Source organism: Populus nigra, chromosome 11, assembly GCF_951802175.1.
Source record: "Populus nigra chromosome 11, ddPopNigr1.1, whole genome shotgun sequence".
Taxonomy (NCBI): domain Eukaryota; kingdom Viridiplantae; phylum Streptophyta; class Magnoliopsida; order Malpighiales; family Salicaceae; genus Populus; species Populus nigra.
This window is the reverse complement of record NC_084862.1, coordinates 5,455,677-5,477,660: the sequence shown is the minus strand read 5'-3', so window position 1 is coordinate 5,477,660 and position 21,984 is coordinate 5,455,677. Positions and strand designations below refer to the sequence as shown.

The window sequence follows — 21,984 nt, the reverse complement described above, 5'->3', positions numbered from 1 at the left end:
CGTTGTAACTAGGGAATATCGAAAACAATATGATAATTGTTTTTATTTAAAATATTAAAATTTCATTTGTCATTAACTCATATAGAATACGTTTGTATCATGTAGGTTGCATGATTTTTTTATAAAAATATGCTAGAGAAAACGCTCTACCAGGCTAGAATGACATGATGGTTTGGAAGGATTTCAGGCTACCATACATCTCGAAGAATATATGAGCGGAAAATATTCATCACGTGACGTCCGAACATTTCACACAACGCTCACAATCCGATGAGGGGAACCGGAGCTGGTAAATTCACGATTCAGTATGGGGAACCGAAGCCCACAAACGCTCTATCGAGTTTTTTTTTACTGACAAAAATGCTGGCAGAAAAGAAATTACCAACGAGAGGTTTATCGACAAACATTTTTCATCCATGAATTAGTCTATAAAATTCACGCCGATGGAATGGTAGAGTACATACCGACATAAAATGTCATTAGTAAAATTGTTAAATATAGTAGTGCATGCGGCTACCCCTATATTATATTTCTTTTTTTAATGTTTTTCGCCATTTCTTCTTTGAAAAAAAAAAGTGCAGACAACGCGTCATCTGCTAGCCCAGATTTCGACCACTTAGGGGCGCTAGAAAAATCAGGATGGGGTGTTTGGGGGTTTAAAATTGTATTTTTTAACCTATTTCACCTAAAAAAAACATAAGAAACACCCTAGAAACCTTAGTAAATCAATCTTTCAATTCAAAATACCTCTAAATTTGTCCATAAACAAAAATTTAAATCGAAAAAAAATTCTCTCGACCTCAATCTACTTTTTTAGGCAAGTTTAAAATCTTAAAGCATTTCAATGGAACTTCTCTTATCGAATGGAATCATTGAGACCAAGATTGATTTTTTTTTTTTTTGCTAGAATATGACCAACCGACAAGTTTTTCTTTCCTACGCTGTTATCTAGTGAGTTTCTCGCTACTCTCTTAAACCAATGGATTGAAAAATAAATAAAATAAATTTTTAGACAAAAGAAATCATGAACTTGGGATTAACCATATATTTTCTTTGATTTTTACATTTCAATCCTCTATTTTTTAATTTAATTTTTTTACCATAATTTCAAACTTAATCTAATCTAATTAGGCTATAAAAGGATTCAATCAAAAGAAAAAAAATTAAAGATAAAAATAAAAAGAATGGACATAAGTTAAAAATATAGCTAATCATCTAAAAAAATCCTAATATTTGAGTTTGTTTATAAGTATAATACAATTATATTATTTATATATATAAAAAATAATAACTAAATAAATAAAAAACAGTGCCAGTTAAAGAAGGAAAGCCCAGTATAATTAAAAAAAAGATTGAGAAACGTGCAGCCAGCAACTTTGCCAAACACTAACTAAAATCTCAAGATATATAAATTACAAAAAAAATTGAAATTTACAAAATTAGGGAATATATATGCGTTGACCAAAAGTCAAAACACGTTTCTCCAATATATTTTTTTTAAAGAATCATTTATATCAATCAACTTTTAGGAAACTGTAGTGTTATCCAAGAAGACAAGACACACACTCACAGAATGCTACAAGTTGCTTCTTTATCGAGTCAAGTCAATTACAGTAGGCAAAATTCCTAAGCGGTGTGTCGTCATGGGCAGCACACAGAGAGATCTTGAGATTCATCGCCGGCAGAACAGAACATGCACGTACTTCCCATGTAACACAGGACTCCATGCCAACTCTATAAATGACTCTCGCATGATTATCTAGATCATAATTAGTCCTGCTCTCAACAGCACTCGAAACAATTATCAATGGCAAAGCTAGCAGTCCCTCTTCTGATTTTTTTCTTCCTCTTATCGTGTATCCCTTCTCAAGCAGCTCCTCCCCTCCAAACGCCCCTCCAAACGCCAATCCAGAAGGACCATTCAACCGGCCAATATATCATCACTGCATACCTAAAAACCCCTCTCATGCCCACCAAATTGGTCTTGGATCTTGGTGCTACATACAGCTGGGTAAATTGCGACGACTACATTTCCTCCACTTACCAACATGTCCCCTGTAACAGTTCCATCGCTAATTCTCTTAGTGCTTATGGTTGCGAGGACATTTGCGACGGTCCACCGGGTCCAAATTGTGCAAACAACTCTTTCCTCTTCCTCCTTGACAAACCCCTCGAAACTGTTGACTACAAAAAAGTTAATAGCCTCAACGACGCCCTTGTTGACTATCTCGCCTTGCTCAATAACCTAGGCTCTCTTTCCTCGATCGATAATTTCATCTTTTCCTGTTCCCGAACTGGTTTTCTGAAAGGCCTGGCTAAGGGTGTAACTGGCTTAGCCTCCCTGGGCAACTCAAACCTCTCAATCCCAGTACAGATCAATAAAGCCTTCTCTTCCTCTCCAAATTGTTTTGCTATGTGCTTGTCAGGATCCATCTCTCAACCTGGTGTGGCTCTTTTCGGTAGTAAGGGGCCTTATAATTTCTTGCATGGAATTGACCTCTCAAAATCACTTCTTTACACTCCTCTTATTTTTAACCCGCTTGGAAGAGATTCTGATCCAAATACCCACAGACTCTCTCCTGAATATTATGTAGGGCTGACTTCCATAAAAGTGAACGGAAAGATGGTGGCCTTTAACAAAGCGCTGTTGGCCATTGATGATCAGTCTGGTTCTGGGGGGACCAGGATCAGCACTCTTGTGCCATACACGAAGTTACAGAGTTCTATTTACAAGGCTTTTTCTCTGGCTTTCTTGAAGGAAGCAGCTTCCTCTGCTTTCAATCTTACTACAACTAAGCCTGTCAAGCCATTCAGAGTCTGCTACCCTGCGGGTGCTGTGAAGACTACACAAATGGGACCGGCTGTACCAATAATCGAACTTGTGTTGGATAGACAAGATGTGGTTTGGAAGATGTTTGGATCGAACTCTATGGTGAGGGTTACAAAGAAGAGTGTTGATCTTTGGTGCTTGGGTTTTGTGGATGGTGGGATTGATGGCCCATCGATCATGATTGGTGGTCTGCAGTTGGAGGACAATTTGCTACAATTCGATCTACAGTCAAAGAAACTGGGTTTCAGTTCATCAATTTTGTCCAAGGGGACCAATTGCGCCGACTACAAATTTCCTACGAGAAAAGTATAAAAAGATGATGTATTTATACCATCCATCATGTACTGTCTGCCTGCTTTCGTTGAGTTTTTCTACCTTCGTTAAGCTAAGGGGCAAAGACAGGCCTATCTAGCTTTGTAATAAAAGTTCGTGTTCTCAAATAAATGAATTTAAATTTCACATAATTATCGTGTCGTTGTGGTCAACTTAAATTTAAAACAATTGTTGCGACCAACTTAAGTCATCAAAATAGGCTCCACTCATGCAGCCACTTTTATTTTACTACATTAGTTCCCACTTATATGGCCCCCCTAATTTTATAAAAATGGACAGAGATTTGTATGCAACAGTAAGCAATTGCAACTCTGCTACTACCACTACAAACAGAAACAGCAGTAGCAAATCTATATAAATAATTTAAGTAGTTAAGTTTTAAATTAATTTTTTAATAATTAAAAGTTTGAGTTTTCTTAAAACTACTGGAAACGTACATAATTATTAACTATAGGCCTGTAAAATTAATCGAGATACATACAAACTAATCCGATACAAATATTAATTTTAAAAAAAATATGAAACAGCAGTATCTGTTGGCGTGAGTTACACAATTAGCCAGCTTAGACTTAGGAATCCCTTCCCTTAAGGGACAACATGATTGTAGCCGAAGATATTTTATATGCATTAATTAGCTTCCTAAAATAGTCCCTTGTATCTCTATATCTTGCACTCAGATTAATGAAATAATACAGGAAGAAAGCTAATTTTGTTATGGTATCAGAGCAGGATCTTGGGTTTCCTGTTTTTTGATCAAGCAGGGGTCAAGTTTTTTTTTTTTCTTTTTGCATGGCCTCCATGGCTGACTCCACTAAAACTATCCTTGGTAATCTGACATAAAAAATGACAAAGGTCTTGACAAGGGTCCAGACCTCTCCCAATGATTCCTTGATGGTTCCAAGCAACATCAGGTTGAATGGATCAAACTATGGGTTATGGTCCCAGGTTGTCAAGATGTACATCTCTGGAAAAGACAAACTTGGATACATCCATAGAGACTACCCCCAACCACCAGAAACAGACCCCTTCTTTCGTAAGTGGCGCACTGAGAATGCCATGGTGAAAGGTTGGTTAATCAACTCCATGGACCAGTCCTTGGTTGTGAACTTTATTCGTTATCTAACAGTTAAGCAAGTATGGGACTCTGTTGCCACAACATACTTTGATGGAATGGACACCTCGCAAGTATACGAACTCAGACGTCGTGTATCTCGATTGAAACAAGCAGGCGGATCTATAGAGAAATACTATAACAACCTACAGGGTTTGTGGCTAGAGATTGACTTTCGTCGACCAAATCCAATGGAATGCACTACTAACATACAAAGATATAACTTCATCCTACAGGAGGAGCGAGTGTACATGTTTCTCGATGGATTAGATGATCAACTTGATCATGTTCAAAGCGATGTTCTTCGCATGAAACCCTTCCCTTCAATTGAGCAGGCATATGCTCACATTCGAAGGGAAGATCTTAGACAATATGTGATGGTGTTGGGAGCAGAAGTAGTGACTAGTGGGGCTATTATGGCCATCAAAGGCGATAGCCACAACTGACTCTTACCTATCCCTTATTCCATTAGCTAAATCTTCTACCTCAATCCCAGATCAAGGTAATTATGGTTATGTTTTTTCCAGCTCCAGTACTCAACATGATAATGCTTGGATTATCGACTCCGGAGCAACGGATCATATGACATATGATCCACATGACTTCTCCAACATAACTCAGCCAAGGAGGACTTGCATTGCCAATGCCAATGGGGCAATATACCCAGTCACAGGGACTGGAACTGTGCCCCTGTCTCCCTCCCTCTCCTTGTCTCACACACTTCTTGTTCCCTCACTCTCCAATAAGTTGATGTTTGTGAGTCAAGTTACTGAAGAACTTAATTGTGTTGTACTGATATACTCTACTTTTTGCCTCCTTCAGGATGTTTTCAGCAAGGAGATTATTGGTCGTGGTACTAAGAGGGAGGGGACTATATTACCTGGATGACTTCAGCCTAGGCAAAGCAAATCACATGCACCATCAAACTAGTAGTCATGAACAGATTTGGCTTTGGCATAGGTGTTTGGGGTACCCATCCTTTGGCTATCTCCAGCATCTACTTCCATCTTTGTTTTCACGGTTGCAGCATGCCAACCTCACATGTGATACATGTATCAAGGCTAAAAGCCACCGAGTTTCTTATCCAGTTAGCTTGAATAAAACTAATACTCCATTTGTGTTGATACACTCAAATGTGTGGGGACCATCCCCGATAACTACTTCCTCTGGTCACCACTGGTTTGTAATTTTTGTCAATGACTGCACTCGAATGACGTGGCTCTATCAACTTAAAACCAAAGATGAAGTTTTTGCTATTTTTTAAGCATTTCATGCCATGGTTCAAACTCAATTCTCTTCTAAGATAAAAATTCTTCGTTCCGATAATGGTGGTGAATTCATCAACCAAAGATTTCAGGCCTATTTCTAGCAACATGGCCTCCTTCATGAGACCTCATGCTCCCAAACACCACAGCAAAATGGTATCGCCGAAAGGAAAAATCAGCATATACTTGAAACAGCCTGTGCTCTGCTCATTGGAGCAATGGTGCCAAGTTGCTATTAGGGGGATGCTGTGGCTACTACCGTATACTTAATCAACCGTATACCATCTAAAATCTTACACTTTAAAACCCCTTTACAAACCCTCTCTACTCATATATCCCTTCCTTCAATATTGATGCTTCCTCCTAAAATCTTCAGGTGTGTTGTTTTTATCCACCTCCACAAGAACCAACGTACAAAACTGGAACCATGTGTCGTTAGGTGCTTGTTTTTGGGGTATGGTTTGCATAAAAAAGGCTTCCGGTGTTATGACCCCAAAACAAATCGAACCTATACCACCATGGATGTTACGTTCCTTGAGTCCGAAAATTTTTTCCCTTCACCTGTACCCAATTCTTCACTTCAAGGGGAGATTACTCAAGTAAAATAGTCGAATTGGTTGATGACCCCTATGGGTGAACATAGTTGTGAGCAGGACACTGAGCATAGAATTGAAAATAGCAGCACTAAACATGAAACTGGAAACAAAGAGGATGAACTGCACGAGGTACAACCAGAACATGACACTGAGCATAGAACCGTGAATAGCAGCACTGAACATGGAACTGGAAACAGAGAGGTTGAACAACCAACGGGCCGCAATACTAAGCATGGAACTGAAAATAGAGAGGATGAACTGCAACTGGAAATTGAGCATGTCGAATTGAGAAATGAAGAACCTGGAAATGACTTGCAGTCCCCTCACTCCTCAGTACTCAAAAACACTCCTCTTACTGAGAATGTCATTGAGGTGAGTACCCCTACTGCAACTTTACATGCTAATATTCTGAACTCTTCTACTAGTTATGTGTTGCCTTTTAGACACAATCATGGGAAACCACCAAACAGATACTCCCCAGAGGAAGAAGAAAGAAAGTCCAAATATCCAATTGCAAACTATGTATCCACTCAAGGTCTCTCCAAGCTGCTCAAGACCTTTACTCAAACACTATCCTCTTGCCATATTCCTAGCAGTGTTGAGGAGGCGTTATCTGATCCAAAGTGGGCAAAAGCAATGAAAGAAGAGCTAGAAGCCTTGAAGAAAAATAATACCTAGAAGTTGGTTCCATTACCGGAAGGAAAAAAATTAGTGGGATGCAAGTGGGTTTTCTCTATAAAATACAAAGCAGATGGATCAATTGACCGACACAAGGCGAGACTGGTGGCGAAAGGTTTTACTCAGACGTATGGCACAGACTACATAGAAACCTTCTCACCAGTAGCTAAACTGAATACCGTTCGAGTATTACTGTCTCTTGCAGCAAATTTGGACTGGCCACTACATCAACTAGGCGTAAAAAATGCTTTCCTTCATGGTGACCTCGACGAGGAGGTATACATCGATATTCAGCCAGGATTCCAGGATTTGTTGAGATCAAAATTGTTTGTAAACTGGAAAGGGCATTGTATGGACTAAAACAGTCACCGCGAGCATGGTTTGGCCGATTTAGTTCAGCTATGAGGAAGTATGGTTATCATCAAAGCAACTCAGACCATACTCTCTTCTTGAAGCATCGACAAAGCAAGGTGACAGCATTAATAGTCTATGTGGATGCTATGATAATTACAGGAGATGACGCCGAGGAAATCTCAAGGCTACAAGAGCAATTGTCTACTGAATTTGAAATGAAGAACTTGGGAGGACTTAAGTATTTTTTAGGAATAGAGGTGGTAAAGTCAAAAGAGGGCATATTTCTCTCTTAATGAAAGTATGTACTAGACTTATTGATAGAAGCAGGATTACTCGAGTGTAAACCTGTGGATACACCGATTGTGCAGAACCATAAACTTGGAGAATATTTGGACCAGGTGCCAGCAAATAAGGTGAGATATCAGAGACTAGTAGGGAAACTCATTTACTTATCTCACACTCATCTAGACATTGCCTACGCAATTAGTATTTTAAGCCAATTTATGCATAATCCGAGTGAAGACCACATGAGTGTTGTAATTCGAATACTTCACTATTTGAAGTCATTACCTGGAAAAGGACTAATGTTCTCTAAGAATGCCCATCTAAAAATTGAGGGGTACACGGACGCGGACTGGGCAGGGAATATCTTGGATAGAAAATCTACCTCAGGCTACTTTACATTCATGGGAGGAAACTTAGTTACATGGAGGAGTAAAAAGCAGAAGGTAGTGGCACGGTCCAACGCTGAAGCTGAATTCCGAGGCATGGCGAAAGGATTGTGTGAGCTTATTTGGCTTAGAAGTTTGCTAACAGAGATCGGTTTCCCTCCTGACTCTGCAATGAATTTATTATGTGATAACAAAGCTACCATTGACATATCTCACAACCCAATTCAACATGATCGCACCAAGCACGTGGAGGTAGACCGACATTTCATCAAGCAGAACTTGGAAGAAAGGATTATTCAGTTCCCTTTTGTTAAATCTGAAAATCAGCTGGTTGACATTCTTACTAAAGCGGTTTCCAGTAGAGACTTTTACAACTCACTCAACAAGTTAGGTGTTAGGAACATTTACTCACCAACTTGAGGGGGAGTGTTGGCGTGAGTTACGCAATTAGCCAGCTTAGACTTAGGAATCCCTTCCCTTAAGGGACAACATGATTGTAGCCGAAAATATTGTATAGGCATTAATTAGCTTCCTTGAATAGTCCCTTGTATCTCTATATCTTGTACTCAGATTAATGAAATAATACAGCTAATTTTGTCAGTATCAACATCGTTGAGAATTATGAAAGCCCTTTTGAGTGCTTGACTTTTGATGACGATGATGAAGAATTCAACCCATTTAATTTTCCAAATCTTGCTGCTAAGCCAAGAAACAACAATTGCAAGATTCTTACAAGTCCTTTTCTCCTAGCGTCACCACCAGTATTGGTCTTCAAGAGAATAATAATAATAATCGTAGCTCCTCCAATTCTGATTTTGGGGTCATTTTTAGTGGCCAAAATCAACAACTTGCGCAACAATGGAAGGAAGAGGAGATGGGTTCCCATAACTGTTTCTCTTTTTTTTCTTTGGCAACTCCATTATTAATCCACACAAGCTCCACAACACACTGCTTTCATATTTCTCTACTACGTTTGTAAATGATACTCACAACGTGGCAATTCAATTCCATACTATAATTAAAAACAATTGCTTGAAACAGATGTAAGGAACTATCAGATGAAAATCGTACAAAATCAGAATTAAAGACACTCAAGGCACAGTGAAAGTAAGGAAATTAAGGGATCTTCTTAAAATAAATGACAGTTCAATGCCTAAGGCTGACAGATCGATAAATTGGATCAAAATGTCTTTCACTATTATTGGTGCTCATAACATGGTTATGGCTTCTTCCATTTTTGTCAGACTTTAATGACCTTATATGCAATCACCTCACATATAGACATAGGAGTGTATCCAGAGGTTCAGAAACATACCTATCCTGTGAATGCATGAAGCAGCACAATCTGGGAAATCATAATTAATCACACACTTGACACCTTTGAAATCCATACCCCAACCAAGCACATCAGTTGCAATCAAAACCCATGTCTTTCCAGCTCTGAAGTCATCGATTACACTCTCTCGCTGAGTTCAAGTGAAAAAGACTAGTGTAAAGTACTATAACTGCTAGGATATCTAAGTAACAGGAATCTATAATATTAAATGCCACAAACAATGAAACAGATTCAGCAGAGTTCTGGAAGGCCCTGCAAGAGTGGGCACCAGGATCTTCCTTGATTTTCCTTCTTCACATTATTGATTACCAAAGAATGCAAGCTTGACCATATAAATGGAACTCCAAGTGCCGGGACGCTTTGTAAATTGCAAACACTACCTTTTAAATAAAAATTCATCATGGTCTTAAAAGCATGTTTTAAAAAAAAAATTAAAACAAGGTCTTGACATTTTATATATGATTAAAGATTAAAAAATATGATAAATGTGATAAAATTATTTAAAAAATAGTTAAATTGTTATTTTTCTTTGAGGTTTTATTGGTTAAATAGTTAAATTGTAACCTAACCGGCTAACCCTAACAATTAACATAACCTTCCTCTTCATGTCTCTCACAAAAAGCCGCCGCTTGCCCAGAGAAATTCTCAATCTTCCTCTCAATTAATTCCCAATCTTCCTTTCTCAGTTTCCTCTCAAAGCATTCTATGGACTTGAGTCAATAGGCTCCCACAAAAGTCGTCTAAATCAGCCGATAGTCGTGATGGAAGCGGAACATCTACCTCCTCATCAAATGCTTCTACAAGCTCAAGAAACAGTGATCTAGTCAGTAAAGCAAGAATAGGCTGACATCATCAATTTTTTGGATTCGCTACATGAATTAGTTCAGTGAGGGGGCCATAGCAAACTTCAAGCTAACAGAACTAATGCCTCACTCATCTACTAGCTATTATATTTCTTTATCTTGCTGAAGTGTTGGGGAACATCAGTTAGACCAGATCGTAGAGTATGGCTCCCCGTATCGTGTCTTTTTGGCAGTTTCGATCAAGGAATTGAAATCGAAACAGATCTTCTTCACTCTGCTAAACAAATGAGTCTAAATGATGGGATTAGGTTTCCCGGTTTTTTGCCAAAAAAACCGGATTTAACCGAACTGGACCGGTTCAGTTTGAACCAGTTTTCAGTCCAGTTCGGTTAATATTTCACAAAATTAATGTAATTCGGTTCGGTTGGTTTTTTAGTCTAAACCGAACAGAACCGAACCGTGAACATCCCTAATGTTAACAACATGCATGGAGTTGTAAATGACGACAGTAATCCTTATAGGACTATGGTTATGGATGCGATGAGAATAAATCAAAGTCATGTCACTTAATGTCCAATCAGAAATGAAGAACCTAATACAGACATGGCTAGGTTTTTTTTATCTTTTGAAAGATTCTGATGAACCATTATGGGATGGCTACACAAATTATAGTAAATTATCAGTCGTTGCACAGGTGCTCTACCATCAAGTCAGATTATGGATTAAGTGAGGCCGGTTATGACAGAATTGTTGAATGGACTGAAAGAAAACTTCTATGTTATTAAGTCCATAATGAAACCCCTCGGTTTAAGCTACTAGAAAATTAACATGTGTCTAAACTTCTGTATATTGTACTCCCTTGAAAATGTTAAGCTGACCAAGTGCAGAACATGTAGCATTCCTATTATAAACAATTGAAAACTTGAGATGATATTCCCTCCATCGTTTTTTAACTCAATGGAGCATATACCCATACATTTACTATATGAGGCAAAATTTAGAGGTTTAGTCCAACATAGATGAATGTATCCATTCGAAATGTTAGAGATTATACATGCATTGTAATTAAAAATGTATTTCATTGTTTATTGTTAATTAAAAATATTTATTTAATTTCATGCAAGTACTTATTCAACCTTAAAAAAAATATTAAAAACAAAGTGTATGTTGAAGCTTTATCTTGTACGATTTTATGAGTCAACTCATGATTTTGTCAGCATTACACCAAATATAATTAAAAAAAAAATTGACAAACATGCAACCAGCAACTTTGCGAAACACTAACTAAATCTCAATGATTTTGTTGTTCACCTTCGTATAGGTAGATTAGTGGGTTAAACTAATAAATACACCACCATGGCATGAACAGTTATTTTTTTATATGCAAACCTAGTTTTAATTAAAGAATATATAAATTACCAAAAAAATACAAATTTGCAAAATTAGGGAATATATATGCATTGACGAAAAGTCAAATACGTTTCTCCAATATATATTTTTTATTAATCATTTATATCAACTTTTAGGAAACCATGTTTTGTTATCCATGAAGACACGCACTCACAGAATGCTACAAGTTGCTTCTTTATCCGAGTCAAATCAATTACAGTTGGCAAAATTCCTAAGCGGCATGCCGTCATGTGCAGCACACAGAGAGATCTTGAGATTCATCGCCGGCAGAACAGAACATGCACGTACTTCCCATGGAACACAGGACTCTATGCGAACACTATAAATGACTCTCACATCATTATCTAGATCATAATTAATCCTGCTCTCAACAACACTCGAAACAATTATCAATGGCAAAGCTAGCAGTCCCTCTTCTGATTTTTTTCTTCCTCTTATCGTGTATCCTTTCTCAAGCAGCTCCTCCCCTCCAAACGCCCCTCCAAACGCCAATCCAGAAGGACCATTCAACCAGCCAATATATCATCACTGCATACCTAAAAACCCCTCTCATGCCCACCAAATTGCTCTTGGATCTTGGTGCTACATACAGCTGGGTAAATTGCGACGACTACATTTCCTCTACTTACCAACATGTCCCCTGTAACAGTTCCATCGCTAATTCTCTTGGTTCTTATGGTTGCGTGGACATTTGCGACGGTCCACCGGGTCCAAATTGTGCAAACAACTCTTTCCTCTTCCTCCCCGATAACCCCATCAAACCTGTTGACTACAAAAAAGTTAATGGCCTCAACGATGCCCTTGTTGACTATCTCGCCTTGCTCAATAACCTAGGCTCTCTTTCCTCGATCGATAATTTCATCTTTTCCTGTGCCCGAGCTGGTTTTCTGAAAGGCCTGGCTAAGGGTGTAACTGGCTTAGCCTCCCTGGGCAACTCAAACCTCTCAATCCCAGTACAGATCAATAAAGCCTTCTCTTCCTCTCCAAATTGTTTTGCTATGTGCCTGTCAGGATCCATCTCTCAACCTGGTGTGGCTCTTTTCGGTAGCAAAGGGCCTTATAATTTCTTGCATGGAATTGACCTCTCAAAATCACTTCTTTACACTCCTCTTATTTTTAACCCGCTTGGAAGGGATGCTGTTCCAAATACCCACACTCTCTCTCCTGAGTATTATTTGGGGCTGACTGCCATAAAAGTGAACGGAAAGATGGTGGCTTTTAACAAAACACTGTTGGCCATTGATGGTCAGTCTGGTTCTGGGGGGACCAGGATCAGCACTGTTGTGCCATACACAAAGTTACAGAGTTCTATTTACAAGGCTTTTACTCTGGCTTTCTTGAGGGAAGCAGCTTCCTCTGCTTTCAATCTTACTACAACAAAGCCTGTTAAGCCATTCAGTGTCTGCTACCCTGCGAGTGCTGTGAAGACTACACAAATGGGACCGGCTGTACCAATAATCGAACTTGTGTTGGATAGACAAGATGTGGTTTGGAAGATGTTTGGATCGAACTCTATGGTGAGGGTTACAAAGAAGAGTGTTGATCTTTGGTGCTTGGGTGTTGTGGATGGTGGGGCCATTGATGGCCCATCGATTATGATTGGTGGTCTCCAGTTGGAGGACAATTTGCTACAATTCGATCTACAGTCAAAGAAACTGGGTTTCAGTTCATCAATTTTGTCCAAGGGGACCAATTGCGCCGACTACAAATTTCCTACGAGAAAAGTATAAAAAGATGATGTATTTATACCATCCATCATGTACTGTATGCATGCTTTCGTTGAGTTTTTCTACCTTCGTTAAGCTAAGGGGCAAAGACAGGCCTATCTAGCTTTGTAATAAGAGTTCGTGCTCTCAAATAAATGAATAAAAGGATGCATATATTAAAAGAAATTAGAGGGAAAAAAAAGTTTGTATATAGCTACACCAGCATCAATATAGATGTACAAGGTGTGCGTAGCTTATAGATGATGTATAAGTTACAACTTTAGCACACAATTCTTAGAATTTCTAGAGAGAATTCCTAAAAATTCAAATATTTGGCTGTCGATTCTAAAATATTCATGTTTCTGATAATTAAGAGTTATTTCAATAATTTTAGATAGATGGTAGCGAAGGAGGAAACAAATGTAAATTACAGACAAATTGTCTTCTCCTTCATATCTTTTCCATGTCTTAATTGGTGAAAATCATCTATGTTTTAAAAATTAAAAGACAAAAATGTATGGAACATCTCCTGTTCAACCTTTTTTATACTGATTTTTGGAACAATTACTATTGAGAAATAAATTATGGTAATTACTATTGAGTAAATTCTTGTTGTTCTCGCTGTTTTCCCTTAATTATTTTTTCATAAAAATTGTAAAAAAAAAAAAACATGATGGTTTTTTATCTTAAAAAATCAGATGTTTTTCCTTTAAAAATAAATTATATAGGAAGAGGAAGGTTACTGTTCAAACTATTTATTCATTAGCTAGAAAAAAAAAGAATTTCTTGTAAACTAAAAAGTTACTTTATATTAAACTCAAACCCAAACCAAAGCTAAATCTTAAACCCCAACCTCGGGTTTGAGCCTCAGCTCGTACCCTTTCCATGCCATGTTATTTCAAGTGACCATGAACGTTGTGGTGCTCTATGGGTCTCATTTTGAATCTTTAATTACTAGAAAATCTTATAATCTTTTAATGTTGGATTAATAGCTTTTAAGTTTATAAAATATGTCAACCAAGGATTGATTCTTTAAAATCAATATGAATTCACTCGTAATTTATTTTAAATAAGTTAATATTATATATTAAAGTATTTTTGATAAAGAATAATTTTCAATAGAATCTTAATTGTAGAAGTGAATGGACTGCACCTTAAATTTAATCTCAAAAGTTTATAAACAAATTCTTAACAATTTTCCCTATAAATGGACATTGTTTAACTGGAAATTTATCAATTATGAATTCTTTCATACCAACATCTTCAACTTTATATTTTTTTTTCAAAACTTTTCAGAATATTTTTATATTTTTTATTGAACTATACATATTATACAGTATGTTTTTCAATCTATTCAAGATGTAATCTCTAAGATTCCATGCATCCAAGCTGTCAAAATGGTGAGATTAGAGATTCATTATTTGAAAGATTTGGTGCTTCTACATAGAAGAATTTTATCAAATTCAAGGTGGTCATATAAAATTACATCTTTTTTTTCTATCTCTTAAAGTTTAATCTTTTGAATTTTTCAAGTTTCTTACTATACACCATAAAAAATAATGATGAAATCCTCTCTACTAAAGTAGTATTTATCGAAGTAAGATTGGTTACATTAACCTTCTTTTGTATTGAAGTCATGATAATTTTCTAAGATAACATTCAAATATTTATAATTAAAAATTAGCTACAAACTTTCAAAACACAAAAAAATATAGTAGACAAATTAAAATTTCAACATACAAATTAATAAACAATATTTAGCATAAAAAATGTAACAAGTATCAAGTTTATAATTTAGTTTTTATAAACAATGTTATCAAAAATTTAAATAAACTAAATAATTAGATAATATAATTAGATTTGGCAAACAAGCATATAATGAATGCATGCAAACTCATTTAGTCTTAAGATTGTGGATATTTTTTAGAGTGACATTGTTTATTTAAACTAGTAAGGAGGTTCGCGCTATGCTGCAAGCTTACTTTTTATGTTCATAAAAAAATTGGGTATTGACTCCGGTAGGATCCAATGTTAATTTGGGTCCTGCAGAGGCCGAGACACAAGGCTATTTTGAGTCTTATCTGGACAGGACCTGTTATTTTGGATCTTGCACAATGATGAACCAAGCATAAATATTTATAATATTAATATTAATATTTAACTTAATATTAATAGTAATATTTAACTTGTCTGTCTAAGTTCTTATATCTTTTAATTATTTAAAAAAAAAATTATGGTTTTTTTATGGTAATAATAATAATAATAATTTGTAATTCTACCCTTTAAATCAAATCTATTATTGCTTTTTAATAATAATAATAATAATATTTATGATATTAATAATACTATTTTTTATATTAATACTTTTAATTAAAAATAATAATATTTATTACACAAACAATACTATTTTTAATTTTAATACATTTAATTATAATACAAAAAAACATTTACAATAAAAACCATATGAATTTTTATAACAAGTGTTGGAAAATAAAAATTCCATAAATTCCTCAAAGTCAACATGTCACAATGATAACATGCAATTAGATATAAACATGATTGATGGTACAACTTTCATTTGCCACACGTACACATTTATTTATTAAATCAACCCATTCATCAAACTTCCCTTGAACTAGTTCAAGTTACTGGGGGGGTCTCAACTTGAAAAACACCATCTAGGATATTAAAAATGTATTTAATAAACATGTTTCCTTAATTCTCCAAGGAAAAACATGTTTAGAATAAATAGAAAAACTAGAGATGTAAATTGAAATACTATTTTCTGAAAGTAAACACAACTTTTAATTCTTTAAGATTGACAACAAGCTATAGGTGCGAACCATGGGAGGCAGAGATTCAAAGCAGCTGATTGCTACCCTGTCTCCGAAAAACAAAACACAAAATTCTCTTAAGTTTGCTTCAATACTGTTTCATTCTTCCTCATCTTTTGGTTTTGTTGAGATTGATTCTCTTCGTGGACAGTGCTTCTTCCACTTCTTTTTGGGCATATCCGTGAGCCAAGATGGAACCTCACAGCCTGAAGCAGTCATCACATTAGCTATGTTTCGCAAATATGGAATATCATGTTCCGTGTAGAAAGTAATAGCTTCACCAATCCTCCCTGCTCTGCCCGACCGACCTATTCGATAAATCAAGAAAGTTTAGCAGCATTAGTTTTCTATTTGTCAACAAAAACACAATCCTTGTAAATGAATCAACAATTATTATTGCTTTTCTACAATTATGTGTTGAGAACTCTTTGAATGCCAGAAATCCACAGGACTCAGAAATCAGAGGCAATTTAATTCCATACTATAATTAAAAACAATTACTTGAAACAGATGTAAGGGACTATCAGCTGAAAATCATACAAAATCAGAATTAAAGACACTCAAGGCACAGTGAAGCGAGGAAATTAAGGAATCTTCTTAAAATAAATGACAGTTCAATGCCTAAGGCTAACAGATTGATAAATTGGATCGAAATGTCTTCCACTATTATTGGTGCTCACAACATGGTTATGGCTTCTTCCATTTTTGTCAGACTTTAATGAAATTATATGCAATCACCTCACATATAGACATAGGAGTGTATCCAGAGGTTCAGAAACATACCAATCCTGTGAATGTATGAAGCAGCACAATCTGGGAAATCATAATTAATCACACACTTGACACCTTTGAAATCCATACCCCGACCAAGCACATCAGTTGCAATCAAAACCCATGTCTTTCCAGCTCTGAAGTCATCGATTACACTCTCTCGCTGAGTTCAAGTGAAAAAGACTAGTGTAAAGTACTATAGCTGCTAGGATATCTAAGTAACAGGAATCTATAATATTAAATGCCACAAACAATGAAACAGATTCAGCAGAGTTCTGGAAGGCCCTGCAAGAGTGGGCACCAGGATCTTCCTTGGTTTTCCTTCTTCACATTATTGATTACCAAAGAATGCAAGCTTGACCATATAAATGGAACTCCTACCTGCTCCTGTGATAGATTCGAATGAATAACACCAACTCTAATGCTGTCAAATTTCAGCTCTCCATATAGTTCTTCTGCTCGCTCAATGCTTTGAACAAAGATCAACATTGGTGGATTCAGACTCTACTGCCAAGCATGAGATGCAGCAAAAATGATGAATTGATCAAGAAAATAAAAATCTATTATAACACTTGGAAGAAATAGCTTAATAAAGATAAGGCACAGTATAAAATACTCAACAATAATCTGGCCAGGTACAATGCTAGGTTTAAATACTATATGGCATTTTTCACTGAAAATTCAAACTACATGAGATACAGTAAAACCTGCATTTTTCTGACAAGCAATATGCTTACAAATCTAAACAATCTCAAACTCATTAATATTTAGTTCACAATTAACCAAAACTTAAAGACATTTCTCATCTTTTATCAAACAAAAGAACAGAGATAATGTCCATCTCAATAATATGTGAGATAGTATGCTAGATTCAGTTCAAATTTTGAACCCAAATAGGAAATCCCCTCTGAAGACAGAAACAAACACACAACGAAACTTGGATTATGTAATGAATAACTCCAGAATACACAAACAAATGCAATCCCTCCCACTTTTATGACTAGATGGTGTTAGCTCTGACTCCATAGCTCCATCCTAATATTGACTCAACAAATTCAATACCAAGGGGGGAAAATTCAACCGCATGGATATCAGCAGCATAGCATACCTCTGCGAAGCTTTGACGGAGTGCAAGAAGTTTTCCTTCTTCACTTCCAGCGAAGATCAATTTTTGTTTGATAGATTCAGAAGCTGCATTCCTATTCAAATTTCAAATACACGATGCTTGTCAAAGGAATTTGATTTACTCTTTAATAAGAGGAAATCATCATACTTACTTGTCACCAACAATAACTCTAACAGCATCATGCATAACAGTGCGTGCAACATCCTCGACAAAACCAGGTAGGGTAGCACTAAACAGAGAACGTATTATCGCTGGGTTAGAGCATGCTTTCACCACAGAATCAGTCTGCTCTAACAAGCTGCGCTCAAATAGCTTATCAGATTCATCGAGAACAAGATACTCAACCCTGCAAAGCAACATTTATGTGGTAAAGTGCCTCGATGCTAACATATTTGTTAAGATGTTGCTAGAATTGACAGTGCTTACAAATTAAGGTTAAAGTTGCCAATACATCTTTCTTTCTTAAAATAACCTAGAATCTGAGTAACATTTATATCTGGTTGACACAATCATAGATGTGCAATTCCAATGAAAACAAAAGAAAAGCTCATCTTTGTTTCTTAAACCCAGTTCAAATATCCGGAGCATGTTCTCAGCATCCCAATCCATCTGGACCAACCTTACCCACCAAAAACAAAAGTCCACACTAATTTCTTAAAAGAAAACGTAAAAATGCAAGAATCTATAACCATGTAAGCTATACTCTCCCCAACCAATTAGTATACGATAGAAGTGCTTTGAGGCTCTATATGGAGTAATACATCTTGCAGGGGTGTGCCAATCAGACTTGCTCATGGAATGGAGGGGTTATTTCTTATTCCTATCAAGGTCCTTCTACGTTGGACAATCTCTTGTCCAACATACTGAACAGCTATTTATCTATACAATAAAAGTAATAGTGATGCAGGCCAACTTTAGATTTGTGTTCCGTGGAGGATTGCAGCAAGCTAGGTTTGAATAAATAGGGATTTCGGAAGCAATTATAATATGTACTGTAGCCATTGAATAGTAACCAATATCATCGTAGCGAGAGAGAAAATATTGCTTAGAGAAATGTGGAAAGAAAGAACAGTCAATGCTAAGAGCATTAAGTAAGTAATCTTAATATTCTAATTTCAAAAAATAAACTAAGATTCTTAGATAGTATTAATATTGCTAAGAGAAATATTTCTTCGAGAAATGTGAAAAGAAAGAGCAGTCACCTGCTTAAGTCTATCTTCTTCTTCTTCTTGCAGATACATAACTGTAAACGCCGAGGTGTTGATATAAGGATATCACAAGGTAGCTTTGTGAAATCAGTATTTCTCAAAAGCTCTTTGGTCATTAGCTTAATACGGAATTTACTTCCTTTAGCCATTTTCTTGCACTCCCTGGTTGTCTGAGCTGCTAACTCTCGTGTATGACACAAGATAACAGTTCTGATCCCATCCTTTGATGGTTGCTGCATAAAGAACTTTGATCAGAAAAGCTCAAGGATCAGATTTCTCCCAGTAAAAAGAAATAAGTAGCACCTTCAATTTCATGAGCATGGGATACACAAAAGCCAAAGTTTTCCCAGATCCAGTTGGTGCTTTTGCAAAGCATTCCCGACCCTGGAAAATAGTGATGAGAAAACAGTCAAAAGGATAGGCAATGATACTAAAAGATCTCTCAAGAACACATTTCAAAGTTCTAAAGGAAATTAGCACAGTTCTAACAGACACCTGTCATATTCATTTTAACTAAATTCAAATGGGAAAAAACATAAATGAAAAAATCATTGGTCACCATAAGATAGTCAAACAGAAGTCCATACAGATAGGAGGACTGGAATAGCCTGCCTTTGAATTGGTGTTGGCTCCTTGAATCCAAGTTTTACCAAATTGTGCAATAAATATGACTCACATCCATATCTGCAAGTGAATCAAAGTAAATTTTCATCTACAGTTAGAGAATAGCAACAAATATATTCAAAAGTGACAAAAAGGGCAGAGAGGCAGACATGTTCGTGGTACTATTGAGAGCTAATAAAGGGGAGCAAGGTGTCCTCTGAGAGACAATAAGACGTCTAAGATGATGGACCACACAACAAATGTATGATAAACACAACACCCTAGAATGTCATTAACAACTACAACGATGACAATATTCAGTCTACCAATAGCACTATTATCTCACGTCAGATATTGGAAGGCAACAATTGAAGAAGAAAAGAATTGCTTTTACGAATAAATTCCAAAAAAAAAAAAGGTGTAGTGGAACACAAAATACACTACACCAGTGTAATTTACCAAAGTAGCTAATCCGTGGCAACATGAAATCAAAATCATTGTTTATACATCTATCTACATTATGAGTACAAAATAAAGCTACAATACCACCTTGTGCTTAACTCTGCAAAACTTTGCAGAGGGGATGGAACGTTGTTTCCAGAGACATGGATGCCATACTTCTTCCTTAAACGTAAATCCCGCTAACCTCAACAAGAATTAAAGAAAAGGAAAATCACAAACACAGATTTCATAATAAACATAATTATAATACTAGTAATAATGACATACAATGACAAGAACTATAATTTTTTTTTAAAAAAAAAGGACAAACCAACCTCATTTTGCCTATTTAATTCCTTCTGATTATTTTCCTCCTGCTCACTTCCTTCATCGGTCACCACCGGCACCGAATCTGAACCCTTAAACACACTGAACCCCTCCACCCTTTCTATATCCACCAAATCAATAAACAACCAACAAAGCCCAAAATCAGAAAAAGTCAAAACCTTTCCCTTTCAATTCACAATCCGAAACCCACAAAGAAAAATCAATAACCTGCTTTAGTTTTCCTCTTCCTCTTCTTATTGACAGAAACTACCACTTTCTCTGCTTCAGTATCTTCTCTTTTGAAGTAGCTCAAATCATCCACTGGACCATCATCATTTCTTTGTTTTCTCTTCTAAATAAATTAAAATTGGATCACAAAAGAAACATTAAAGGTTAAATCCCCAAAACCAAAAGCAGAATAAAAATAAATAAAGGTGTTACCTTGAAGCGGGAAAAATCACCGGCAAACCTCTTCTTATTGAATTTGATGCCAGTGAGTAAAAAGGAGGTGTCTTTCTCCATTTTTTCAACCTTTATTACGCTGAATTTTAAGATTGAGAAAGAGCAGGCAAATAGCAGCGGAGAGAGGTTTTTGCTAGTTTTAGGGGTTTAGGGTTTATTTCTCAGACTGTACCTGTGGCTGTGGCTATGGCTATTTTGTAATCGCCTTAAACGGCAACGTTGTTTAAAAACCCTAAGTTTTTTTTGTCTTAAAATATGTATCAAATTAATTTTTATTGAGTTAATTATAATTTAATCCTTATAGTTTATCAAAATAAATAAATCCATCCCTGTAGTATCAAAAATGATTAAATAGTCCTTTTATAAGTGTTGATCATGCTTCATTTAATAGTATTTTTCTCATCAAATTTCCATCATAACTATTTATTTTCTTACCATTGCTAATAATAATTAAAAAAAACCCAAAATAAACTTAAAAAGAACATGAAATAGACAGAATGATTAAGTCACAAATAAATATAAAAATATAGAGACTAAATAATAATTTTTTAAACCATGAGGACTAATTAATTATTTTTGCTTAAACTATAGGTCAAACTTTAAAATTAAAAAAAATAGAAATAAGAGCAGATAATATGTGGTCTTGGGAGGTGATGTGTCATTTATCACTGCCGGTTTTGGCTTCCCTAAATTCAAGTTTTTGGATATTTTCCTTAAAAAAACCTTAAACATGTCCTAAAAACCTTAAAAACCTAATTGAAATTGTAAAATCCATTTTAGTTCACTTGAAAGCTTAAAACTATCAAATCAAAATACAAATATAAATTATCAATCTAATTCTAGATTGGCTTGTTAGGTATGATTGCTTTTCAAAATATTTTTCACTTGAAAATATATTAAAATGATGTTTTTTTATTTCTTAAAATTTCTTTTGATATCAGAGCATCAAAATGATTTGAAATTTTTTTAAAAAAATTAATTTAAAACAAAGAAAAAAATAAAATAAATTTAATTTTTTTCAAAAACGTTTTTAAAACGCAAAAATAAACAGAGCATTATCAAGAAAAGCTCAATTTTACCATGTTGACAAAAATTTTAGTGTTTTTCTTTCTCCTCACT

At 35.7% G+C, this 21,984-nt stretch overlaps 3 protein-coding genes across 3 annotated transcripts; 2 read left to right on the top strand and 1 right to left on the bottom strand.

Annotated features, from left to right (window-relative positions):
* Positions 1–1,577: 1,577 nt before the first annotated feature.
* LOC133668346 (probable aspartic proteinase GIP1) lies at positions 1,578–3,294 on the top strand. Its single transcript, XM_062088124.1, has one exon. It carries the CDS (start codon positions 1,808–1,810, stop codon positions 3,140–3,142), a length of 1,335 nt encoding a protein of 444 aa, XP_061944108.1. The 5' UTR covers positions 1,578–1,807; the 3' UTR covers positions 3,143–3,294.
* Positions 3,295–11,725: 8,431 nt separating this feature from the next.
* Positions 11,726–13,260, top strand: LOC133706198 (probable aspartic proteinase GIP1). Its single transcript, XM_062131674.1, has one exon. It carries the CDS (start codon positions 11,780–11,782, stop codon positions 13,115–13,117), a length of 1,338 nt encoding a protein of 445 aa, XP_061987658.1. The 5' UTR covers positions 11,726–11,779; the 3' UTR covers positions 13,118–13,260.
* A 2,497-nt stretch (positions 13,261–15,757) lies between these two features.
* On the bottom strand, positions 15,758–21,068 carry LOC133667857 (DEAD-box ATP-dependent RNA helicase 57). The gene is made up of 12 exons (XM_062087538.1): positions 20,845–21,068; positions 20,632–20,755; positions 20,412–20,524; positions 20,185–20,276; positions 19,620–19,716; positions 19,336–19,416; positions 19,027–19,265; positions 17,976–18,170; positions 17,807–17,897; positions 17,080–17,202; positions 16,711–16,861; positions 15,758–16,235 (listed from the first exon to the last, which is right to left on the bottom strand). Exons 1-12 carry the CDS (start codon positions 20,923–20,925, stop codon positions 16,027–16,029), a joined length of 1,596 nt encoding a protein of 531 aa, XP_061943522.1. The 5' UTR covers positions 20,926–21,068; the 3' UTR covers positions 15,758–16,026.
* Positions 21,069–21,984: the final 916 nt, after the last annotated feature.